The sequence below is a fragment of the Choloepus didactylus genome, chromosome 1 (assembly GCF_015220235.1).
Source record: "Choloepus didactylus isolate mChoDid1 chromosome 1, mChoDid1.pri, whole genome shotgun sequence".
Lineage (NCBI taxonomy): Eukaryota > Metazoa > Chordata > Mammalia > Pilosa > Megalonychidae > Choloepus > Choloepus didactylus.
This window is the reverse complement of record NC_051307.1, coordinates 205345199-205371187: the sequence shown is the minus strand read 5'-3', so window position 1 is coordinate 205371187 and position 25989 is coordinate 205345199. Positions and strand designations below refer to the sequence as shown.

The window sequence follows — 25989 nt, the reverse complement described above, 5'->3', positions numbered from 1 at the left end:
CACACTATCATTATCTTCATTTTACAATTGTGGAAACTAGGGCTCAAGAGGTCAAGTAATTTGACCAACATAACAGCAGCCAGTAGATGAGAGACTGTCATTTATTAATAATAAAAACTAAATGTGTATATATCACAGAAGCTGTTCTACTCCTTTCTATGTTGTAATAAATCAAAATAATAAAAAATTTAAATCTATCAATTGTTAATGTTAAGAAATTAAGGGAGCTCAATAAATTGTGGTAAAAAAAGGAAACTTGTATAGAATTTGCTCCTTATGCTCTGTAATCATGAATCAGTCTGCATCTGAATGCTAATAAATACTCTCCAGTATTTTTTTGCTAAAGCTTATGGGAATGGGGGAGATGGGGATAAAAGCATCTTGAGATAACATTAGTTTATGAAAATTAATGAGAAATTTTAAATGGATACAATAGTTGATAAAACTTAGTTTGATTTCAAAGAGCCTGATCTTGGTTTCCTACATTCATCAAGTCTTCTATTTATATAATTTTTTTTTCCTTTTCAAGTTAATGTGAAGGAAAGTCTGCTTTCCTTTTTTACCTCCTCTCTCTACTCCTTGTCAGTTGCCTTTCTTCACCAGTTTCCTTTACCACAGGAGAAAGAAGATGTCCCTGTAGAAATGTCCAATGGTGAACCAGGTTGCCACTACTTTGAACAGCTCCGTTACAATGACATGTGGCTGAAAATTGGTGACTGTGTCTTTATCAAATCACATGGCTTGGTGCGCCCTCGTGTGGGCAGGTAAGTGTCATTGAAGTAGAGAAAATAAGGTTGAGTCTGAGAGATTTGGAGCCAGTAGAAATTCATCACTCTTAGGATGAAGACAAACAAAAGTCCTTCCACTCCTTTCATCTCGTTTTTCCTTTCACCTCCAACCACACTTCCTTCTTTAGATACCTCCCCCAGGCTCCTTTTTGCCCCTCTCCTGCCATTTACTGAACTCAGCTCAGAAAACTCCCTACCCACTTCACTTGGTTAACTCTTATAGCTTAAATCTGAAATGACACTTCCTTAAGTAATCTTTCCCTATCTCCTCCTATCTTGGGTCTCACTGTTACACACAGAGTACATATCACATATTAGTTTTTATTAGATTACTGTCAGGTTTCCAAACCAGACTGCAAATACCCTGAGAGTAGGGGTCCTCTTCTTGCTCACCTTTGTAATGCCTGCTCCTAGCATAGTACATAAAACATAATAGGGGCTCAGATCTTTGATGTACAAGTGAATGGTGAATGAATGGAAGTATGGTCAGGTGGTATAAAATAGCAGTAAAGGAGACAGGTGTGGGTCTGGCAGTAGAGTATAGTAGTTAGGAATATGTGGTTGGTTCCAGAGATCTTGATTTAAGTCTGAGCTCTGTTAATTTCATGTCCTTAGGTAAATGATTTGCCTTTCTGAGCTTCACTTTCCTCTTCGTATTTGTTCATCATTTAGTAGGCGTTTATTATGCACCTACTGTTTGCCAGGCTGTGCTGGTTTGGATATATTATGTCCCCCAGAAAAAGCCATGTTCTTTAATGCAGTCTTGTGGGGCAGATGTATTTAGTCTTAATTAGGTTGGAACCTTTGGATTAGGTTGTTTCCATGAAGATGTGACCCACCCAACTGTAGGTGATAACTCTGATTAGATTATTTTCATGGAGGTGTGGCCCCACCCATTCAGTGTGGGTCTTGATTAGTTTACTGGAGCACCCTATAAGAGCTCAGACAGAAGGAACTCAGTGCTGCAGCTGAGAGAGACATTTTGGAGATGCTAGCCCAGTGTTTGCTCTGGAGAAGCTAAGAGAGGACAAAACGCCCCAAGAGCAACATTTTGAAGAATGCACAGGAGCTGAGAGAGGAGCTGGAACACAGTCGGGATCAGCAGATGCCAGCCACATGCCTTCCCAGCTAACAGAGGTTTTCCAGATGCCATTGGCCTTCCTTAGGTGAAGGTTTGCTTGTGTTGATGCCTTAACTTGGAGATTTTCACGGCCTTCAGACTGTAAATTTGTAACCAAATAAATCCTTTTTAAAAGCCAATCCATTTCTGGTATTTTGCATAATGGCAGCATTAGCAAACCAGAACACAGGCCTTGGGGATACCTAAGTGAATAAAACAAATATTTTTAGTACCATGAAGCTTTGTTATAGTGGTGAGATAAACAATAAACATCATGAATTAATAAATTGTATTGTATGTTAGATCATGATATATGCTATGGAAAAATTAGAGCATTGTAATGGGGCTTGGGGTGATGTCGTCAAAGCAGGGAAGCACAGCTCTTTAAATGATTGTCTATATAGACCTCATTGAGAACCTTGACAGTTGAGCCAACATTTGAAGAAACTGAGTGAGCAATGTGTAAATCTGGGGAGAAAGTGTTTTAGGCAGAGGGAACAGTCATTGTGAAGGCCTGAGACAAGGATATGCCTGGCCTGTTCAAACCAGCAGAGACAACTAGTATTACTACGGGAGTGAGTGATGTGTGACTTACATAGGAGATGAGGTCAGAAAGGCAGCAAAACTAGGGTTAAAGTGCATTTCATCCAAGGTCTCAGAAACTATCATAGGGACTTGGGCTTTTACTGGGTTAAATGGAGTGCTGTTGGATTCTTTTGAGCACAGAAGTGACATCTGACTTAGGTCTTAATAGGATCACTCTGTCTTCTGGTTGTTGAGAATAGGCTTTAAAGACTCCAGGGTAGATCTGCTAAGAGGCTGTTGTAATAATATCTGTCTGTCTAGATAGCTAGCTAGCTAAAGTCAATAGGATTTCTAATGGATGGGAGGTGAGGACTGAGAGAGAGGGGAGTCAAGGATGACCCCTTGTGTTGACCTGAGGAACTGGCAGGGTGGAGTTGCCATTAACTGAAATGAGGATGTGTTTCATGTCAGGAACCATGAGAAAATGGAGATGATAATAATACCAACTTTATGAGGTAGTTTTGAGAGACTAGTACAATATCTGGCACATAGTAGATGTTAATTTTTGTTTCTGGGAGATGGTATCTGGCTTTCATCAGATTCTCAAGGGGTGAGGGGTAGTATATCTTGACCTTTAAAAAGTCAGGAACCACTGCTTTAAAGGAACGTCTGCCACTCGTGTGATTTGACCCCAAATATTGATGGTTTGTATGATTGATCTGCTCACAACTCCAATGACCGATGCTTAGTTCTGTTTTCTTCATGAACATTTCAGGAAGAAAGCCTGGGAATCAGCTGAAACTGTATTATATTGAATGACTTGGTATTATGTTAAAATGTTTTTTTCCCTGAAATGAGTAGCCACAGTTTCATTTCTCTTTTTTCAAGTTACCTTCTCAGGTGCTTAGAGAGGTTAAAAATTCAGGAAGTTGTCTTGTTACAAAACAGCCAGTAAAACTGAAACTCCTCTAAATGTTACATATTGTTAAATTTTTGGTTAATGTAATTTTTGTTAGATTAATCTTTCAATAGTGAAGCATATCAGAGTTCTATTTTAATGGAATTTCTTTCTTTTTTTTCCCTCAAGAATTGAAAAGGTATGGGTCCGAGATGGAGCTGCATATTTTTATGGCCCAATCTTCATTCACCCAGAGGAGACGGAACATGAGCCTACAAAAATGTTCTATAAAAAAGAAGTGTTTCTGAGTAATTTGGAAGAAACCTGCCCCATGACATGTATTCTGGGTAGGTATTTATGCCTTTCCATTTGATCACATTCATGCCACAAAAATTATTGAATACTTCTGTGCCAGGCACTGTTCTAGATGCTAGGTGTGCAGCAGTGAACAAAGCAAAGTCTTAAGCTCTCTTACAGCTTATGTCGGGGCAGAATGTGTACTAAAAATTAAATATGTAGAATATCATGTGGCAATAAAGGGTATGAATGAGAACAAAGTGGAGGAAGGAGATAGAGATTAATGTTGGGGGAAGGTCCTTTTTGAGGTAATGTGGGCATTGAAAGCCTCTGATGGTGACACATGAGTAGAAGGAAGAAATAGGAGAACCTTTCAGATATCTGGGGTTTCACTCCATTTTAGGCACGGCAGACATCAAATGCAAATGCCTTAAACAGAATATCTGGGCATGTTTAAGAAATAAGAAAGCCAGGCATCTGGAGCAGGACAGGGATGAGCTCTGTGAGGAGGCTGAGCAGCTGATCATGGTAGGCCTTGTAGACAGTGCAGAGACCTTGGATTGGGTTGGGAGTGAGAATGAGATTGAGTCTTGGGAGTGGTTTAAGATGAGTGGTGACATGAGTCAACATACACTTGAGAGGAATCACTATGGCTGCTGTATGAAGACTGTGTTGTAAGAATAAGACAGGAAGCAGAAGCAGTTGAAAGATGTTTACAGTCTCGTTCGGACTGATAACCCTAATATTTCTGTTGACCCTGTTTTCAGAAATGTGGAGGACTCAGTGGCTGTTTCTGTTCGGTCATCCTGCTGGGTGTTCACAGTGTCATTCCACTTCTCCAGTATGGTTCTGTGCTTCATATCTTGTCGTCATTTTCAGCTGTTTTGTTTCTTCTGGCTCTTAGTTAACTCTGTTAGCTTACTTATGCCAGCCACTCTTCAGATTTTTTGCAGTGGTTGTAGATGATAATTGGCATCATAAATTTGTGACAGTCTAGTTTGAATTATACCAACTTAGCTTCAGTAGTATTCAAAGACTCTGCTCCTGTATGGCTCCATCCCTCCCCCTTTGTGTTGTTATTGTCACAAATTACATCTTTATTCTTTGTGTGCCTGTTAACATAGATTTATAATTATTATTTTATGAATGTCTTTTAAATCATATAGGAAAGAAAGAGGAGTACAAACCAAAAATACAATAATACTTTATATTTATTTATACTTACCTTTACCAGTGTTCTTTTATTTCTCCTAATGGCTTCAAGTAACTGTCTAGCATCCTCTTATTTCAGCCTAAACAACTCCCTTTAACATTTCTTGTAGGGCAGGTCTACTAGCGATACATCTCTCTCTCATTTTTTGTTTATCTGGGAATGTTTTCATTTCTCCTTCATTTTTGAAGGATAGTTTTGCTGGATATTGAATTCATAGTTTTTTGTGTTTTTTTTTTCCATACACTAAAATATTTGTCATCCCACTGACTTCTGGCCTCCATGGTTTCTAGTAAGAAATTGGTGGTTATTCTTGTTGAGAATCCTTGTATATGATGAATTGCTTCTCTCTTGCTGCTTTCGAGATTCTCTGTTTGTCTTTTTTTTTTTTTTTTAATTCAGTTTTATTGAAATATATTCACAAACCATACAGTCATCCATGGTAAACAATCAACTGTTCACAGTATGATCATATAGTTATGCATTCATCACGACAATCTATTTCTGAACATTTTCCTTACATCAGAAAGAATCAGAATAAGAATAAAAAATAAAAGTGAAAAGAGAATACCCAAACCATCCCCCCATCCCACCCTATTTGTCATTTAGTTTTTACTCCCATTTTTCTACTGATTTTTTTTCAATTTTTTAACTTTGTTTATCAAAAAATTAAAAACAAACAGGCAAACAACAACCAAAAAAACCCCACAACATTTCAAACAAAGCAATGGATTAAGGAAAACAAATAACCTAAAATAACTACTTTGCTTCCAACATGTTCCTACCATACCCCAAGAAAATTAACAACCCCTAAGAAAACAAAGGAATAAGAGAAAAAAAAAACCTAAAATAACTTTATTGCTTCCAACATGATCTTACTATATCCAAGAAAGTTTACAAACCATAATCATTCCTGAGCATTCCCATAACATTGAGATTACCCTCCATAGTTTATCTGTTCTTATTAGATTATCATTCCCCCTCCACTAATTGGTATCTCTAGGTCCCCTACATTCTACAGTATAAAACATTGTACATTTTTCACAGAATTCACATTAGTGGTAACATACAATATCTCTCTTTATGTGCCTGGCTTATTTTGCTCAGCATTGTGTCTTTTTTTTTTTTTTTTTTTAATCTTCATTTTATTGAGATATATTCATATACCACGCAGTCATACAAAACAAATCGTACTTTCGATTGTTCACAGTACCATTACATAGTTGTACATTCATCACCCAAATCAATTCCTGACACCTTCATTAGCACACACATAAGAATAACAAGAATAATAATTAGAGTGAAAAAGAGCAATTGAAGTAAAAAAGAACACTGGGTACCTTTGTCTGTTTGTTTCCTTCCCCTATTTTTCTACTCATCCATCCATAAACTAGACGAAGTGGAGTGTGGTCCTTATGGCTTTCCCAATCCCCTTGTCACCCCTCATAAGCTACATTTTTATACAACTGTCTTCGAGATTCATGGGTTCTGGGTTGTAGTTTGATAGTTTCAGGTATCCACCACCAGCTACCCCAATTCTTTAGAACATAAAAAAGGGTTGTCTAAAGTGTGCGTAAGAGTGCCCTCCAGAGTGACCTCTCGGCTCCTTTTGGATTCTCTCTGCCACTGAAGCTTATTTCATTTCCTTTCACATCCCCCTTTTGGTCAAGAAGATGTTCTCCGTCCCACGATGCCAGGTCTACATTCCTCCCCGGGAGTCATATTCCACATTGCCAGGGAGATTCACTCCCCTGGGTGTCTGATCCCACGTAGGGGGGAGGGCAGTGATTTCACCTTTCAAGTTGGCTTAGCTAGAGAGACAGGGCCACATCTGAGCAACAAAGAGGCATTCGGGAGGAGGCTCTTAGGCACAACCATAGGGAGGCCTAGCCTCTCCTTTGCAGCAACCGTCTTCCCAAGGGTAAAACCTGTGGTAGACGACCCAACCCATCAAACCACCAGTCCCCTATGTCTGTGGTCATGTTAGCAACCATGGAGGTGGGGTAGGCGAATACCCCTGCATTCTCCACAGGCTCCTCAAGGGGGCACTACATCTTTTTTTTTTTTTTTTTTTTAACTTTCCCTTCTTTTTTAAATCAACTGTATGAAAAAAAAGTTAAAAAGAAAACAAACATACAATAAAAGAACATTTCAAAGAGACCATAACAAGGGAGTAAGAAAAAAGACAACTAACCTAAGATAACTGCTTAACTTCCAACATGTTCCTACTTTACCCCAAGAAAGTTACCTAATATAGCAACATTTCTGTGAACTTGCTCCTACTATATCCATCAGAAATTAACAGACCATAGTCATTCCTGGGCATCCCCAGAACGTTAAATAGCTTATCTGTTCTTCTTGGATTATTGTTCCCCCTTCCTTAATTGCTCTCTATTGCTAGTTCCCCTACATTCTACATTATAAGCCATTTGTTTTACATTTTTCAAAGTTCACATTAGTGGTAGCATATAATATTTCTCTTTTTGTGCCTGGCTTATTTCGCTTAGCATTATGTCCTCAAGGTTCATCCATGTTGTTATATGTTTCACGAGATCGTTCCTTCTTACTGCCGCGTAGTATTCCATCGTGTGTATATACCACATTTTATTTATCCACTCATCTGTTGAAGGACATTTGGGTTGTTTCCATCTTTTGGCAATTGTGAATAATGCTGCTGTGAACATTGGCGTGCAGATATCTGTTCCTGTCACTGCTTTCCGATCTTCCGGGTATATACCGAGAAGTGCAATCGCTGGATCGAATGGTAACTCTATATCTAGTTTTCTAAGGAACTGCCAGACTGACTTCCAGAGTGGCTGAACCATTATACAGTCCCACCAACAGTGAATAAGAGTTCCAATTTCTCCACATCCCCTCCAGCATTTGTAGTTTCCTGTTTGTTTAATGGCAGCCATTCTAACCGGTGTTAGATGGTATCTCATTGTGGTCTTAATTTGCATCTCTCTAATAGCTAGTGAAGCTGAACATTTTTTCATGTGTTTCTTGGCCATTTGTATTTCCTCTTCAGAGAACTGTCTTTTCATATCTTTTGCCCATTTTATAATTGGGCTGACTGTACTATTGTCATTGAGTTGTAGGATTTCTTTATATATGCAAGATATCAGTCTTTTGTCAGATACATGGTTTCCAAAAATTTTTTCCCATTGAGTTGGCTGCCTCTTACCTTTTTGAGAAATTCCTTTGAGGTGCAGAAACTTCGAAGCTTGAGGAGTTCCCATTTATCTATTTTCTCTTTTGTTGCTTGTGCTTTGGGTGTAAAGTCTAGGAAGTGGCCGCCTAATACAAGGTCTTGAAGATGTTTTCCTACATTATCTTCTAGGAGTTTTATGGTACTTTCTTTTATATTGAGATCTTTGGTCCATTTTGAGTTAATTTTTGTGTAGGGGGTGAGGTAGGGGTCCTCTTTCATTCTTTTGGATATGGATATCCAACTCTCCCAGCCCCATTTGTTGAAAAGACCATTATGACTCAGTTCAGTGACTTTGGGGGCCTTATCAAAGATCAGTCAGCCATAGATCTGAGGGTCTATCTCCGAATTCTCAATTCGATTCCATTGATCTATATGTCTATCTTTGTGCCAGTACCATGCTGTTTTGGCAACTGTGGCTTTATAATAAGCTTCAAAGTCAGGGAGTGTAAGTCCTCCCACTTCGTTTTTCTTTTTTAGAGTGTCTTTAGCAATTTGAGGCATCTTCCCTTTCCAAATAAATTTGATAACTAGCTTTTCCAAGTCTGCAAAGTAGGTTGTTGGAATTTTGATTGGGATTGCATTGAATCTGTAGATGAGTTTGGGTAGAATTGACATCTTAATGACATTTAGCCTTCCTATCCATGAACATGGAATATTTTTCCATCTTTTAAGGTCCCCTTCTATTTCTTTTAGTAGAGTTATGTAGTTTTCTTTGTATAGGTCTTTTACATCTTTGGTTAAGTTGATTCCTAGGTACTTGATTTTTTTAGTTGCTATTGAAAATGGTATCTTTTTCTTGAGTGTCTCTTCAGTTTGTTCATTTCTAGCATATAGAAACATTACTGACTTATGTGCATTAACCTTGTATCCCGCTACTTTGCTAAATTTGTTTATTAGCTCTAGTAGCTGTATCGTCGATTTCTCAGGGTTTTCTAGATATAAGATCATATCATCTGCAAACAATGACAGTTTTACTTCTTCTTTTCCAATTTGGATGCCTTTTATTTCTTTGTCTTGCTGGATTGCCCTGGCTAGCACTTCCAGCACAATGTTGAATAACAGTGGTGATAGCGGGCATCCTTGTCTTGTTCCTGATCTTAGAGGGAAGGCTTTCAGTCTCTCGCCATTGAGTACTATGCTGGCTGTGGGTTTTTCATATATGCTCTTTATCATGTTGAGGAAGTTTCCTTCAATTCCTACCTTTTGAAGTGTTTTTATCAAAAAGGGATGTTGGATTTTGTCAAATGCTTTTTCAGCATCTATTGAGATGATCAATTGATTTTTCCCTTTTGACTTGTTAATGTGTTGTAATACATTGATTGATTTTCTTATGTTGAACCATCCTTGCATGCCTGGAATAAACCCCACTTGGTCATGGTGTATGATTTTTTTAATGTGTCTTTGGATTCGATTTGCAAGTATTTTGTTGAGGATTTTTGCATCTATATTCATTAGGGAGATTGGCCGGTAGTTTTCCTTTTTTGTAACATCTTTGCCTGGTTTTGGTATTAGATTGATGTTAGCTTCATAAAATGAGTTAGGTAGTGTTCCATTTTCTTCAATGTTTTGAAAGAGTTTGAGTAAGATTGGTGTCAGTTCTTTCTGGAAAGTTTGGTAGAATTCCCCTGTGAAGCCATCTGGCCCTGGGCATTTATTTGTGGGAAGATTTTTGATGACTGATTGGATCTCTTTGCTTGTGATGGGTTTGTTGAGGTCTTCTATTTCTTCTCTGGTCAGTCTAGGTTGTTCATATGTTTCCAGGAAATTGTCCATTTCCTCTACATTATCCAGTTTGTTGCCATACAGTTGTTCATAGTATCCTCTTATAATTTTTTTAATTTCTTCAGGATCTGCAGTTATGTCACCTTTTTCATTCATTATTTTGTTTATATGGGTCTTGTCTCTTTTTGATTTTGTCAGTCTAGCTAGGGGCTTGTCAATCTTGTTGATCTTCTCAAAGAACCAACTTTTGGTGATATTTATCCTCTCTATTGTTTTTTTGTTCTCTATGTCATTTATTTCTGCTTTAATCCTTGTTATTTCTTTTCTTCTACTTGGTTTAGGATTGGTTTGCTGTTCATTTTCTAGCTTCTTCAGTTGATCCATTAGTTCTTTGATTTTGGCCCTTTCTTCCTTTTTAATATATGCGTTTAGTGCTATAAATTTCCCCCTTAGCACTGCTTTTGCTGCATCCCATAGGTTTTGGTATGTTGTGTTCTCATTTTCATTCGTCTCTATATATTTAGCAATTTCTCTTGCTATTTCTTCTTTAACCCACTGATTGTTTAGGAGTGTGTTGTTTAACCTCCAGGTATTTGTGAATTTTCTAAGTCTCTGATGGTTATTGACTTCTAATTGTATTCCATTGTGGTCAGAGAATGTGCTTTGAATAATTTCAATCTTTTTAAATTTATTGAGGCTTGTTTTATGTCCCAGCATATGATCTATTCTGGAGAAAGTTCCATGAGCACTAGAAAAGTATGTGTATCCTGGTGATTTGGGATGTAATGTCCTGTATATGTCTGTTAAATCTAATTCATTTATCAGATTGTTTAGGTTTTCAGTTTCCTTATTGGTCTTCTGTCTGGTTGATCTATCTATAGGAGAGAGTGATGTGTTGAAGTCTCCCACAATTATTGTGGAAACATCAATTGCTTCCTTTAGTTTTGCCAGTGTTTCTCTCCTGTATTTTGTGGCACCTTGGTTGGGTGCATAGACATTTACGATTGTTATTTCTTCTTGCTGAATTGCCCCTTTTATTAGTATGTAGTGGCCTTCTTTGTCTCTCAAAACATCCCTGCATTTGAAGTCTATTTTATCTGAGATTAATATTGCTACACCTGCTTTCTTTTGGCTGTAGCTTGCATGAAATATTTTTTTCCATCCTTTCACTTTCAGTTTCTTTGTGTCCCTGTGTCTAAGATGAGTCTCTTGTATGCAACATATTGATGGTTCATTTTTTTTGATCCATTCTGCGAATCTATATCTTTTAATTGGGGAGTTTAATCCATTTACATTCAGCGTTATAACCGTGAAGGCATTTCTTGAATCATCCATCTTATCCTTTGGTTTATGTTTGTCATATTTTTCCCCTCTGTCTATTAATATCCTTTATTGTACCCATACCGAATCTCTTTAGTACTGAACCTTTCTCCAAGTCTCTCTGTCCTTTCTTTGTTTCTCTGTCTGTAGGGCTCCCTTGAGTATCTCCAGTAGGGCAGGTCTCTTGTTAGCAAATTCTCTCAGCATTTGTTTGTGAAAAATTTAAGCTCTCCCTCAAATTTGAAGGAGAGCTTTGCTGGATAAAGTATTCTTGGCTGGAAATTTTTCTCACTCAGAATTTTAAATATATCGTGCCACTGCCTTCACGCCTCCATGGTGGCTGCTGAGTAGTCACTACTTAGTCTTATGCTGTTTCCTTTGTATGTGGTGAATTGCTTTTCTCTTGCTGCTTTCAGAACTTGCTCCTTCTCTTCTGTGTTTGACAGTGTGATCAGTATATGTCTCGGAGTGGGTTTATTTGGATTTATTCTATTTGGAGTTCGCTGAGCATTTATGATTTGTGTATTTATGTTGTTTAGAAGATTTGGGAAGTTTTCCCCAACAATTTCTTTGAATACTCTTCCTAGACCTTTACCCTTTTCTTCCCCTTCTGGGACACCAATGAGTCTTATATTTGGACGTTTCATATTATCTATCATATCCCTGAGGTCCATTTCGATTTTTTCAATTTTTTTCCCCATTCTTTCTTTATGCTTTCATTTTCCATTCTGTCATCTTCGAGGTCACTGATTCGTTGTTCAACTTCCTCTAGTCTTGTACTATGAGTGTCCAGAATCTTTTTAATTTGGTCAACAGTTTCTTTAATTTCCATAAGATCATCCATTTTTTTATTTAGTCTTGCAATGTCTTCTTTATGTTCTTCTAGGGTCTTCTTGATTTCCTTTATATCCCGTACTATGGTCTCATTGTTCATCTTTAGTTCTTTGAGTAGCTGCTCTAGGTGCTGTGTCTCTTCTGGTCTTTTGATTTGGGTGCTTGGGCTTGGGTTATCCATATCGTCTGTTTTTTTCATATGCTTTATAATTTTCTGTTGTTTTTGGCCTCGTGGCATTTGCTGAACTTGATAGGGTTCTTTTAGGATTTGTAGACCAATTGAAGTCCTTATCTCTAATTTATCAGATCTACAGCTTCGTGGAGTACACTTTCTCTAACTAACCAGCAGGTGGCGTCCACGAGCCACCTGTTCTCCACAAGCCAGTTCTCCCCTGCTTAGCCTTTTTGGTGAGTGGGGGAGTGAGTCTTGTGGGGTCCAATTGGTGTACCAAGCTTGCGTGTGTAGTTGGTGTTGCCTGCCCTGTATATGGGGCGTGTTTCTGGGCAGTCAGGGAGGGGGGGGTGGCTCTAACAATCAAATCTCCCTGGTGATCCTAGAGTTTTAAAGCTGCTGCAATAGTCTAATCCTTCAGTTCAGTCCTGCCACAGTTTGTCTCTGCCACTGACCCACAAGTCCTTGGTATTGGCATATGGCTCCTGAGACTTGCAAGTGGGCCCCTCTTCCAGGCCGTGCACCCCGGGTCCTCTGTTGAGGGATGACTGTGCTATGTCACAGGTGAGTGCCGTCCCCCCAGGACAGTTCTGGGCTGCTGGGCTGTGTAGGGAGGCTCCCAGTCTGCTGAAATGATGGCTGAATGGGGCTTTGTTAATTCACACTGCTCTACCTTCCCAACTCTGGGACAATCAGCTGAGGTTGCAGGGAAGGCTAATGTCCACGCCCAGTTTTGTGGTGTGTGCCTGTTATTTGAAGCACTTCCGTCACACTGGGTTGTCTGGGGCAGTTCTGGGCTATGCGGCTGGCAATGGGCAGGAGTGTTTCCTGTCCACCAGGATGATGGCTGTGAGCGGACACCCCCCTTTTCTTGGGAAGTTGTGGTGTTTAGTGAATTTTCTCAGCCACTGGATTATTGCGTTTTGTCTCAGAGCTCTCCTAGTTCTGCTCTTGACTTGACCTGCCCAAATAGCAAGTCTTTGAAGCTTTCTGTATTGGGCTTCTTAGAGTAATTGTTTTAGAAAAAGAAAAAGGATTAAAAAAAAAAAAAAAAAAAAAAACGGGCCCTCCTCAGAGATCTAATGGGTTATTGAAATGCTAAGAGACAAAGCAACCAGGGCCATTAAGGAAAGGTCCACAGGGCAGAGAGATCAGCTTTTCTTAAAGATTTGCATATGCGCCTCAGGGCCCTTCCCCTTTCTATGTTCACCAGAACTCCAAAAATCCTCCGCTTTTATTTTGGAGTTTTTCGTGTTGTTTTTTTTCTATGCCTGTCTCCTCTCTGCTGGGCTGGCTGCTCTCAGATTCTCTGGTGTCTGGTCTCAGTCTGTCTATGGTTGGAGTTTGAATCAGTAGAATGAGTTTCTGATAAGGGCTGCCACTGCAGTTCTCCCTTCTCCTTCCCGGAGCTGACGGCCCCTCCTCCCACGGGACTGAGCCTGGCAGGGAGGGGCGTGGGTCCCCTGGCCGCAAAAACTTACAGATTTCGCTGATCTCAGCAGTTCCACGTTTTCATGAGTGTTGTATGAAGTATGCCCAAAGTCAGATTGGTCTGTGGTGTCCAGTCCACGCAGTTCTTGGCTTTCTACCTACTTTCCTGGAGGAGTAACTAAAACATACAGCTCACCAGTCTGCCATCTTGCCTCTCTGTTTGTCTTTTGACAGTTGATTATAATGCGTCTCCATGAAGAGCTCTCTGAATTTATCCTACTTAGAGTTCGTTGAGCTTCTTGGATGTGTAGGAGAGCTTCTCGGGCATACCTTTAGTCAAATTTTGGAAGTTTTTGGCCAGTCTTTTTTCAAATATTCTTTCTGCCCCTTTCTCTCCTCTCCTTTTGGTACTCCCATTATACGAATATTGGTACACTTGAGAGTTTCCCATAAATCTTTTAGGATTTGTTCATGTTCTTCATTCTTCTTTCTGTTCCTCAGATAATTAAAACTGATCTATCTTTGATTTTGCAGATTCTTTTTTCTTCCTTTTCATATCTACTGTTTAACACCTCTAGTGAATTTTTTCATTTCAGTTATTATTCTTTCAGCTCCAGAATTTCTATTTGGTTCCTTTTTATAATTTCTGTCTCTTTATTTTTATACTCTATTTGATGAGGCAGTGTTTTCCTGGTTTCCATTAGTTCTTTATCCATGGTTTCCTATAGCTCTTTTTGCTTATTTAAGACAGTTGACTTAAAGTCTTTGTCTAGTAAGTCCAGTGTCTGGACTTCCTTAGGGATAGTTTCTTTTTTTTTGGGGGGGGGGGGGGGATGTGACCTTGTTTAAATTTGCATTTCTTTGATTTCTATTAATGTTGAACCTCTTTATTTTTATAAGCTTATTAGCAAGTCGTTTCTTCGTTTGTGAATTACCCATGTATACCATTTGCTCAGTTTTCTATAGGAGGTTTTAAAACACCTTTCTTAAACATTTATATGAGCTAAAGATAAGTTACTATATTCATTACGTTTTCCCAATTTATTGCTTGCCTTTTGACTTTCCTAGTTGCATTTTTAAATTCAGAAATTTTAAGATTTAATCTATTCAAATGAATCAACATGATTTTATGATTTCTTTCTGCTTTGAAACTGAGAAAGCCCTCTACTACTGTTCATACTTGATAAATATTCATTTCATTTTCTTTGAAGTTTTTATTGATTATTTAATTTTATCTTTATTTCTGTAATGCAGGTGGAATTTATTTGCTGCATAAAATAGGAATGAGTAAGTTCCTTTTCCCCAATAATTAAAAATTAGTACCAGTATCATTTATCCTGTCTCTGTTATTTTATGTTACTTGTTTTTCAATTTTTATTTTTATTTTGAAATAAATTCAAAGTTATAGGAACAGTTGCAAAAACAATACTAACCCCATACACAGAATTCCATTATACCCTGACCCCCTCCCCCGATAGCTCAATCCACCAGCTTTAACATGCTGTCACATCACTATTTCTTTCCCTCCCTCCCTATCATCCACCATCTATTGCGCTGTCTTCTGAACATATGAGAGCTAGCTGCACACATCCTTGAACATACACTATAATTCACGTATACACTTCCCATGAACAAGAACATTCTTTTATGCAATCCCATTAAGCGCAGCTAAGAAGTACAAGAGATTCAACAATGATACAAAGCTTACATTCTATATTTCCTTTTCCTTATGTCTCAGCTGTATCCCTTTGAGCCACCTGTCCTCTGTCCTCCAATCCCATCCAAGTTCATCCTTGGCATTCAATTGTCATCTATTTAAGACTATCTTTTTTTTTTTTTTTTTTTTTTTTCCCAGTTGTGGAAACATATATACAGCCTAAATCTTCCCATTCCACCCCCTCCCTAGCCTTCCATTAGTGGGATTAATCACATTTAGAATGTTGTAATGCTCTTTCCTACCATCCATTACTAGAAATTTCCCTTCACCTCAAACAGCAACCCTACACTCATTTCTTAACTCCCCATTGCCCCTTCCCCCATTTCTCTTAACCCATACTCTACTCTTCATCTCTATGGTTATATTCTCTGATAATTTCTTTGTGTTTACTGTGGGGCTTAAAATTAACCTCTTAAATCCATAACAATCTTGTTTTTCTTTGATACCACCTTCACTTCAATACGACACATAATCTATGTTCCTATACTCCTCCATTCCCCCACCTTTATATAGTTGTCTAAAATTACATATTTTACATTGAGTTCAAAACCACTGATTTGTCATTAGAGTTTGTATTTTATATCATGTAGGAAGTAAATAGTGGAGTTACAGTTCAAAAATTATTGACTTCTATTTGTATTCCATTGTGGTTGGAGAATGTGCTTTGAGTATATTCAGTTTTGTTTTGTTTTGTTTTGTTTTTTTTTAATGTTTCTTGAGGCTTGTTTTATGTCCCAGCTTATGGTCCCTTCTGGAGAAAGATCTGTGATCACTAGAGAAGAATGAGTGTCCTGGTGATTTGGGATGTAAGGTATTATATATGTCTGTTAAAATTCTCTATATCTTTCTCCTTTCTTTGTTTCTCTGTTGGTAGGGCTCCCTTTAGTATCTGAAGTAGGGCAGGTCTTTTATTGGCAAACTCTCTCAGCATTTGTTTGTCTGTGAAAAATTTAAGCTCTCCCTCAAATTTGAAGGAGAGTTTTGCTGGATAAAGTATTCTTGGTTGGAAATTTTTCTCTCTCAGAATTTTAAATATGTCATGCCACTGCCTTCTTGCCTCCATGGTGGCCGCTGAGTAGTCACAACTTAGTCTTATGTTGTTTCCTTTGTATGTGGTGAATTGCTTTTCTCTTGCTGCTTTCAGAACTTGCTCCTTCTCTTCAGTATTTGAGAGTCTGATCAGAATATGTCTCGGAGTGGGTTTATTTGGATTTATTCTATTTGGTGTTTGCTGGGCATTTATGCTTTGTGTATTTATATTGTGTAGAAGGTGGGGGAAGTTTTCCCCAGCAGTTTCTTTGAATACTCTTTCTAGACCTTTACCCTTCTCTTCCCCTTCTGGGACACCAATGAGTCTTAAGTTTGGACGTTTTATTTTATCTATCATATCCCTGAGATCCGTTCCGATGTTTTCGATTTTTTTCTCCATTCTTTCTTTTGTTCTTTCATTTTCTGTTCTGTGGACTTCTAGGACACTGAGACGTTGTTCCGCTTCCTCTAGTCTTGTATTGTGAATATCCAGAGTCTTTTTAATTTGGCCAACAGTTTCTTTTATTTCCATAAGATCTTCTATTTTTTTATTTGCTCTTGCAATGTCTTCTTTATGCTCTTCTAGGGTCTTCTTTATGTCACTTATATCCTGGGCCATGGTCTTCTTGATTTCCTTTAAATCCTTTACCATGTTTTCGTTCCTCGATTGTAGTTCTTTGATTAATTGTGTGTGGTACTGTGTCTTTTCTGATATCTTGATTTGTGTGTTTGGAGTTGGAGTCTCCATATTATCTGGTTTTATCATATGCCTTAAGATTTTCTGTTGTTTTTTGCTCCTTGGCATTTGCTTTGCTTGATAGGGTTCTTTCAAGTTGTAAAAAAAAATACCTATCTAATTTTTCAGAAACACTTTTTGGTGGCGTACACTTTCTCTAACTAACCAGCAGATGGCGTCTGTGAGTCACCTATATCCCTCAAGTCAGTTCTCCACCTTGTCCCTGCGGTGTGTGGGGAAATGATTCTTGTGGGGTTCAGTTGAGAACTCAGTTTGGGTGTGTTGCTGGAGCCGTCCACCCTGAATGTGGGGCATGTGTACGGGTGGTCAGGAAGGACCGCTTTAATATTCACATCTCCCAGATTCCCAGAGATTCAAGGCTGCCACAAGAGTCTAAGCCTTCATTTCATTTCAGCCCCAGACCCTCTCTCTCGCTGTCCCACAAACCACTGGACTTGGCATAGTGTCCCTGGGTTCTCCGAGCGGGTCCCCCCGCCCAGCCGCGATCCTCCAGGACCTCTGCCGAGGGAATGCCATGCTATGTCACCAGTGCACACCGTCCCTCAAGGGAAGCCCCAGGCCGCCGGGCCATGCAGGGGCGCTTTCAGCCATATGCAAAGATGGCCAAATGGCGTGTCTCAACACCCCCCTCCTCGCACAGTTCCTCCTTCCCAGCTCCGGGACAACTGGCAGGGCTCTGGGCTGTGGGCACAGCCCCGGGCAGGAGTTTATCCAGCCCTCCGGAGGACCAGCTGCTAGCTGCAAGGTTTCTTTCTGCTTCCAGCTCTCCCCTCCTTTACCCCAGCTCCAAAGGTATCTGCAGCAGGCTATCTTCCAGGCCAGACACCGAGAGGCCGGCCCAGCCCCCTCTTGCTGTGTTTTACTGCGTGGTTCCCACTGTCACAACTGCAGCCGCTCCTGGGTTTTTCCCTTTTATTTTTTTTTTTTTTTGAAGAGCCAGTCGGTCTCCAAATGCCAAACCCTGGCTTCCCCAGAACGCCGTGTGGCTGCGGGTCCTCCAGCCAGCTCACTCACTCGTTTCAGAATGCAGACTCCCAGTTTCACCAAGTATACGGCCCCTGTGGAACTAGCAGACCTCGTCCAGCTGGTGCATTGCTGTAACCGGTATTCTTGGTCACTTTCTGGTTTTTATCTAGTGTTTTTCACTGAGGTGTTTTTTCGCCCTGTCTCACCTAGCTGCCATCTTAGTTTCTCCGGGACAGTTTCTTTTGATTTCCTTTTTCCTGTGAATGAGCCATGGTACCTTATTTCTTTTTGTGCCTCGTAATTTTTTGTTGAAAAGTGGACATTTTAAATATTATAGTGTGGTAACTCTTTGTTGGGGATTGAATCGTGTCCCCCACAAAAAGCATTTTCAGGTCCAACCCCTGGTCCTTTGGGTGTGAATCCATTTGTAAATAGGACCTATGAAGGTGGTATTAGTTAAAGTGTTCCCAAACTGAATGAGGGTGGGCCTTCGTCCAGTATGGCTGAACTGTTTATAAGCAAAGGAAATTAGATGCAGAAAGAGAACCCAAGGGGAGCAGCCAGAAGCTGGAAGTCAGTGGAACTCAGAAGAGAAAGACGATGCCACCATGTGACAGAAAAGCCAAGGAACCTCAAAGATTGCCAGCCAGCCAGAAGATGTTAATCCCAGGAAGAAGCAAGTCATCTAGCCTCTGAAACCATAAGCCAGTAAATTCCTGTTGTTAAGCCAATCTATTGTATTGTACTTTATTTTAGCAACCAGGAAACTGAAGAACTCTGGAAATCAGAATTTCCCATCATGATGGGTTTGTCATTATAGTTGTTTGTTTATTTCAAGACTTAAAATTATTTTTGTAAAAACTGCATTATTTGTGGTCGCTGAAGTCTTGGTTCCGTTATCTTAGTGGTCAGCTGGTGGTTTGACAGAGATTTCCTTAAATGCCTAGAGCAAAAAGATAAATGCATAATCTCTCAGATTTTGTGGCTAAGATCTGTGTATGTGTTGGTGCACTCCTTCAAGACTCAGGCAGGCAGTTTGCAACTCTGTCTTCACCTTACCTTCCTGCTTGTGCAGTGATCTAAAGGTCAACCAGAGATGAGAGCTTACTTAGGTCTGAGCCACCCTGTATATGCACATGGCCTTCTAAAATTCCTAGGAGTATGTGGAATTTTTTCTAAGCCCTTATTACCCAAAGTATCTCACTCACCAGCTTTTCTTCTAAGGCTTTCGGCATGTCTGTTGTTTGTCCCAACTAATATCTTCTAAACATCTTTGACAAATGCCCTCCATTGTAGTAGCTGTTTTTACCCTGAGAGCATTCTGAATTAGGTGAAATTAAAGCAAACCCTTTGCAGTAGTTATTTCAGGGAACCACTCAGTAGGCAAAAACAGACAACCACAATTCTTTGAGAACAAAGTCCACTCTGCTTCCTGTGGCAACAGGACCCCCACCAGGAACACAGATTCAAGACTACCACCAAGCCTGGGAGTGGGGCTGTGGGGCAAGGGTAAGCTAAAACTCCAGAAAGCTCTCCTGTAGCTGTCTGTTGCCCTTTTCTTGATTGAAAAATTTTGTCTGATTACTATAAACTTTTGAGTATATTCTGGAGTTCCAATAAAGTTAATTCCAACAGGTTTTGCTAGTTTGGTGTGTGTGTGTTTCTGTGGAGGGATAGGTCTTGGAGCCCCCTACTCTGCTATTTTTGCTGTTGTTACTTGGAGTAATTAATTTGTAAAGGTGCCTATTAGAAAATGCATTCTATAGTTTATAAAAGACATTTTATATCCAAAATCTCACATGACCCTCTAAGAATGATGCTGATATGCTCAGAGAGGTGAAATAACTGCCTCAGAGGCAGGCCAGAAGTAAATACTTAAGTCTTCTTACTTCTCCTCCTGTGCTGGTGTTTGGATTTCAAGAGTTGAAAAGAGATGCCGCCAATACTTGACAGAGCAACAGGCATACAGTGGGACATATGGTTACTTCATCTTGAGATAAACTCTAAAAGACAGTGTGTCACAAAGTTACCAAGTGGGATTTCAGCCCAGCTTGTGGATTTCAGCAGTCCTCCCAGGAAGAAAAGGGATTTTGTTGTGTTTTATATTGACTTTTAAACACAAGGAGGCAGATCTTTTTTTAAATTAATTGACTCTATAAAGGATAATAATTTCAAATGTGAGCTATAGAGGATTTATAAGTTTGTTGTGTTTACTATAAATACTATTGAATGTAAATCTTAACCTTTCTGCCTTTGTCTCTGAAACAAAAAAGAAGATAGACTATTAGGTAAGCTATAATTTTTATCATCTTTTGTGATATAAACCAAGTGAGCATACTTTACTTAGGAAACTCCTAGTTTCCTACTGTACAAACGCTCTTTGTTCAATTCTGTTGAAGAGTTGCCTTCAGTAGCTTTTTAGGGGTTATCAAATGACCACAGAGTTGGAGACGTTGCTTTTGAAAATCAACATGCCCACACCCAGCATAGAGTGCTTCCCGAATTCCAGGTACTTGGATGTTAAAAACTTTCAGGAACCTTGACTGAAGCATGCCAATTCCTAATTTATTTGCAGGTTCTGTTTTCTTCACAGTAGATTTTTTTTTAATGTTTCATTAATTTAGAAGCTATTTTTAGTAAGGCAAGAAAAAAGTATTAGGGATTGGAAAGGAATAATAAAAGTGTCAGTTATTGCAAAGACATTGTTAGGTACATAGACAATCTGAGGGATGTTCAGAAAAATTGTTAGCTTAACAACTGAAAATATCAAAATCATCTGTTTTTCTCTGTACCATCAGACAAACCATTAGAAAGTTAAATATATAGCGAGGTTGCAGGATACGTAGGTAATAATCAAAGTAAATCGCTTTCCTCTGTACCAGCAATGAACAACTGGAATTTGAAATTAAAAACCAACACCACTTACATTAGCACCCAAAAAAAAATTAACAACTAACAAAATATTTATTAAGATCTCTATGGGGAAAACTGCAAAAAACCAATAAAAGAAATCAGTGAAGATCTAAATAAATGAGAGATAGTCCATATTTATGGATATAATGACGATATTATTAGCCAGTTCTTCCCAACTTAATCTCTAGATTCAATGCAATCCTAATCAGAATCCCAGGAAGTTATTTTGTGGATACCTACAAACTGATTCTAAAGTTTATATGGAAAAGCAAAAGACTTTTCTGCCCTACCGGACTTCAAGACTTATCATAAAGCTACAGTGATTCAGACAGTACGGTATTGGTGAAAGAATAGACAAATAGATCAATGGAACAGAATGGAGAGCCCAGAAATAGATCCACACAAATATAATCAACTTGAGTTTTGACAAAGGAGCAAAGGAAATTCAGTGGGGAAAATATAGTCCTCAGCATATTGTGCTGAAATGACTGAATATTCATATGCAAAAAAAAAAGGAATCTACACACAGATCTTAAACTTTCACAAAGATTAATTCAAATTAGATCATAGACCTAAATGTAAACTGCAACACTACGAAACTTCTAGAATGTAACAAAGAAAATCTAGGTGACCTTGGGTTTGGCAATAACTTTTTAGATACAGCACCAAAGGCATGATCCATGAAAGAAAAAATTGATCAGTTGGACTGCATTAAAATTAAAAACAACTTCTTTGTGAAAGACACTGTTAAGAGAATGAGAAGACAAGCCAGAGACTCGGAGAAAATGTTGCATAACACAACTGATAAAGGACTTATATCCAAAATACACAAAGAACTCTTAAAATTCAACAATGAGAAAACCACCCAATTTAAAGATAAGCAAAAGATCTGCAGGGGCACCCCACCAGAGAAGGTATACATATGGCAAATATGCATATGAAAAGATGATTAACAACAGATGTCATTAGGGAATTGCAAATTAAAACAATGAGATTCCACCACACACTTATTAGAATGGCTAAAAGCCAGAACACCAATAATACCAAATGCTGGTGAGAATATAGAACAACAGGAAATGTCATTCATTGCTGGTGGGAGTACAAAATGGTGCAGCCACCTTGGAAGACAGTTTAGCAGTTTCTTACAAAGCTCAATATAGGTACTGTGTGATCCAGCAGTTGTGCTCCTCTTTACCAAAATAAGTTCAAAACCTATTTCTACAAAGAAACCTGCACATGAATATTAAGGCACCCGTTTTTGGTAATTGCCAAAACTTGGAAGCAACTAAGATGCCCTTCCATAGGTGAATGGATAAACAAACTGTGGTCTAACTATTCAGTGACGTATTACTCAGCAATAAAAAGAAATGAACTATCAAGCCATGAAAAGACATGGAAGTGCATATTGCTAACTAAAAGATGCCGGTATGAAAGACTACAAATAACATGATTCTAATTATATGTCATTCTGGAAAAGGCAAAGCTATAGAGACAGTAAAAAGATCAATGATTTCCAGGTGTTCAGGACAAGGTGGGAAGGAAGGAAAAGGTGGAGCATAGAGCATATTTAGGCCAGTGAGCTATTCTGTATGATACCATAGTGGTGGATACATGACATTATGCACTTGTCAAAACCCATTGAACTGTGCAGTACAAAGAATGAACCCTAATGTAAACTATGGACTTTAATAATGTCTCAATATTGGTTCATCAGTTGTAAGAGATGTACACAATAAGGCAAGTTGTTAATAATAAGGGAAACTGGTGAGGGGATGTGTGTATAGCAATTCTGTACTTTCTGAGCAATTTTTCTGTTAAGTTAAAACTGCTCTGTAAAATAAAGTCTATTAAAACAGATACCATTTACATTAAATACCTAGAAATAAATCCTTACAAAGACCCCTACACACATGTACGTGCACACACACAAAAAGGGAATTAAGAGACGTTAAAGAAGACCTAAAAATTGAAGTGATTCATCATGTTTATAGTCAGCTTAGTATTGTAAACAAGTCAGTTTTTCCCAAATCAATCCCTAGATTCATTGCAGTTCCAATGCAGACAATTCCATGGGTTTTTACAAATTTTTATGTTTTGTTAATTAAGACATGTTTATGATTAATAATTCAAGCTTCCTAAACTTTTATCTTTTCCCTAAATTTTGGGGCCTGGTAGGAGCCTCAAGTTAGGGCACAGAGACACCATATCTATTCTGAGGCCACCAGTCATTTTCACTCTTTAGCCCTGAGAAGAATTTTACCCTTTCTAAATCTCAATTTATCCTTCTTTAATATATGGAATATAATAACTGTCTCTTGTTTGAATTGAAAGGCCTTTAAATTATGTAGGAAGAGGCAATGTAAGTTCCAGGCAGTGACAGGCATTGTAGTTACATTAGGCTTCTAAAATATTTCTGATGTGTTTTGCATGTAATTATTTAATATGTTGTCAGCTGTGAACATATCCTTATCACTCTTACTTAACATTGTCTGGAGTACTCACCAGCGCAATTAGACAGAAGCAAGAAACAGCAGAAGTATAAAAAATGGAAATTAAGGAGTTAAAAATTCAAGAGAATCAGTTAAGAAACCATAGCAAATGATAAGAGAAGTAAGGGGTTGAGTATAAAATTCATTTACAAATCAGTTGCCTTTTGAGGATTCAATAATAATAAAAAGGTAAAATGTCTTGGGATAAGCTTAGCATGAAATGTGCCACATCTGTATGAAGAAAGTTTTTATATGTTTCTGAAGGAATGCTTAAACAAATTGAAAAGTATACCACGTGCTTGGGTAGGAAGACTCAACATCAGAAAGAAGTCCATTACCCTTAAGTTAATCTTTAATGTGCTCCCAATAGATATACCACTGGGAATTTTCTTTGGAGGAAGTTGGAACTAGATAAACTGATTTTTAAAATCATTATCAAAAATTAAAAAAAAAAACGAATTCAGGAAAATTCTGAAAAGCATAGTGAAGGTGGCCATCTGTCTTTCCAAGTAGTAAAACATAACACTGCAATATTAAAACTATGCGATATATGAGTAAACAGATTATTTGAACAGAATAGAAAGTTTAGCAGTAGACTCAAATATAATTAATAATATGATAAAGGTGGCATCCCAGATAAGTGGGAAAAGATGGATTATTCTCTAAGTGGTATTTGGACAACTGGATAGCCATTTGAAACAAAATTATATCCATTCTTCACATCTTAATATCAGGATAAAATTCCCAAATAAATGATAGATTGAAATGAACAAAAATGAAGCAGCAAAAGTACCAAAGGAAAACATGAGAAAGAAATTTTTATAACCTCTGACACAAAACCCAGAATCCATACAAGAAAATACTAAACTCAACAATATAAAAACAGAAAATGATGCATGGCCAAAACTAGCAGAAGCAAAGACAAATGACAGCCTTGGAAAAAATATTTGCAATATATATTGAAGACAGATCTAATTTCCCTCGTATGTGAATAGCTTCTATAAATCAATTAGAAAAAGATCAGCATCCACTAGAAAAACGTGGAAAGGAGAAGAAAAAATTAAACTGTACCCACACTTTGACCCAGCTTTGTACTTCTTGAAATTTATACCTCAGATGTATCTACCCATGTGCAAATTGATATGTCTTAAATTATTTATTTCATCATTGTTTTGCTTCAGTGGCAGAGAAGAAATTTGGAAACAGCCTAAATTTCCATTAATGGGCACTAGTTGAATAAATATAGTATTTTCATACAAGCAAGGATCCTGCACTAATAGGGATCACTGAGATTTATTATTTTGTGAAAACATTGACGTACGAAAAAGTGTATGTGATATACTACCATTTGTAGTTTTAAAACAAAGACTGGCTATATATGCATAAAATATTCCTGGAAGGACACACAACATGGTTCCCCTCAGAGAGGAGAATGGGTAGCTATGGGATGGGGTATAGCAAAACTTTTCACTCTGTGCACTTTTTTAAAATACTGTGATATAATTCACATACCATAAACTTCACCTGCTTAAAGTCTGCAATTCAGTGGTTTTTAGTATATGAATAAAGTTGTACAGTTATCACCACTGTTTAATTCCAGCACATATTCATTACCCCAAAAAGAAAGCCAATAGTAAATCATTTCTCATATCCCCCTTCCCCTTCCCCAGGCAACCACTTATCTACTTTGTTTCTCTTGCCTATTTTGGACATATCACATGAATATATACAATGTATGGTCCTTCATGACTGGCTTCTTTCACTTAGCATAATATTTTCCAGGTCCATCCATGTTGTATATTTGCCAGTACTTCATTCCTTTTAATGGCTAAAAAAGTTTATCATTTCATCATTTGATGGATGGGTTTCTTCCACTTTTTGACTATTGTGAATAATGTTGCTGTGTACATTTGTGTATATGTTTTTATGTGAAAATAAGCTTTTATTTCTCTTGGTTACATACATAGGAGTGGAATTGCTAGGTTATATAGTAATTCCATGTTTAACTTTTTGAGGAATTCAGACTGTTTTCCACACCATTTTAGATTCCTACCAGCAGTACACAAGAGTTCCAATTTCTCCACATCCTCAATAACACTTATTTTCCGTGTTTTTTTTTTTTAATCCTCCCATCCTAGTGGGTGTGAAATGGCATCTCATATCTCATTGTGGTTTTCATTTGCATTTCTCTAATGATTAATGATGATGAGCTTCTTTTCATGTGCTTACTGGCCATTTGAATATCTCTGGAGAAATGTCTGTTCAAGTCCTTTGCCTGTTGTTTAATTGGGTTGCTTGTCTTTTTGTTGTTGAGTTGTAAGAGTTCTTTATATATTCTAGTTATTAGACTCTTACCAGATACATGGTTTCAAAATGTTTTCTCCTGTTCTATGCATTGTGTTTTCATTTTCTTGATACTGTCCTTCAAAACACAAGAGATTTTAATTTTGATGCAGTCCAATTTATCACTATTTTCTTTGGTTACTTGTGGTTTTGATGTCACGTTTAAGAAACCATTGCCAAATCCAATGTCACAAAGATTTACACCTATGTTTTCTCCTAAGAGCTTTATAGTTTTAGCTTTCACATT

At 38.1% G+C, this 25989-nt stretch overlaps 1 protein-coding gene across 11 annotated transcripts in view; it reads left to right on the top strand.

Annotated features, from left to right (window-relative positions):
• Positions 1-25989, top strand: part of PBRM1 (polybromo 1) — a 184168-nt gene that overhangs the window by 141832 nt on the left and 16347 nt on the right. For all 11 annotated transcript variants that reach the window (XM_037797937.1, XM_037797922.1, XM_037797930.1 and 8 more), the window contains 2 exons: positions 619-764; positions 3521-3678. In XM_037797937.1, coding sequence (XP_037653865.1) covers positions 619-764; positions 3521-3678 — 304 coding nt within the window. The remainder of the gene's footprint in view (positions 1-618; positions 765-3520; positions 3679-25989) is intronic.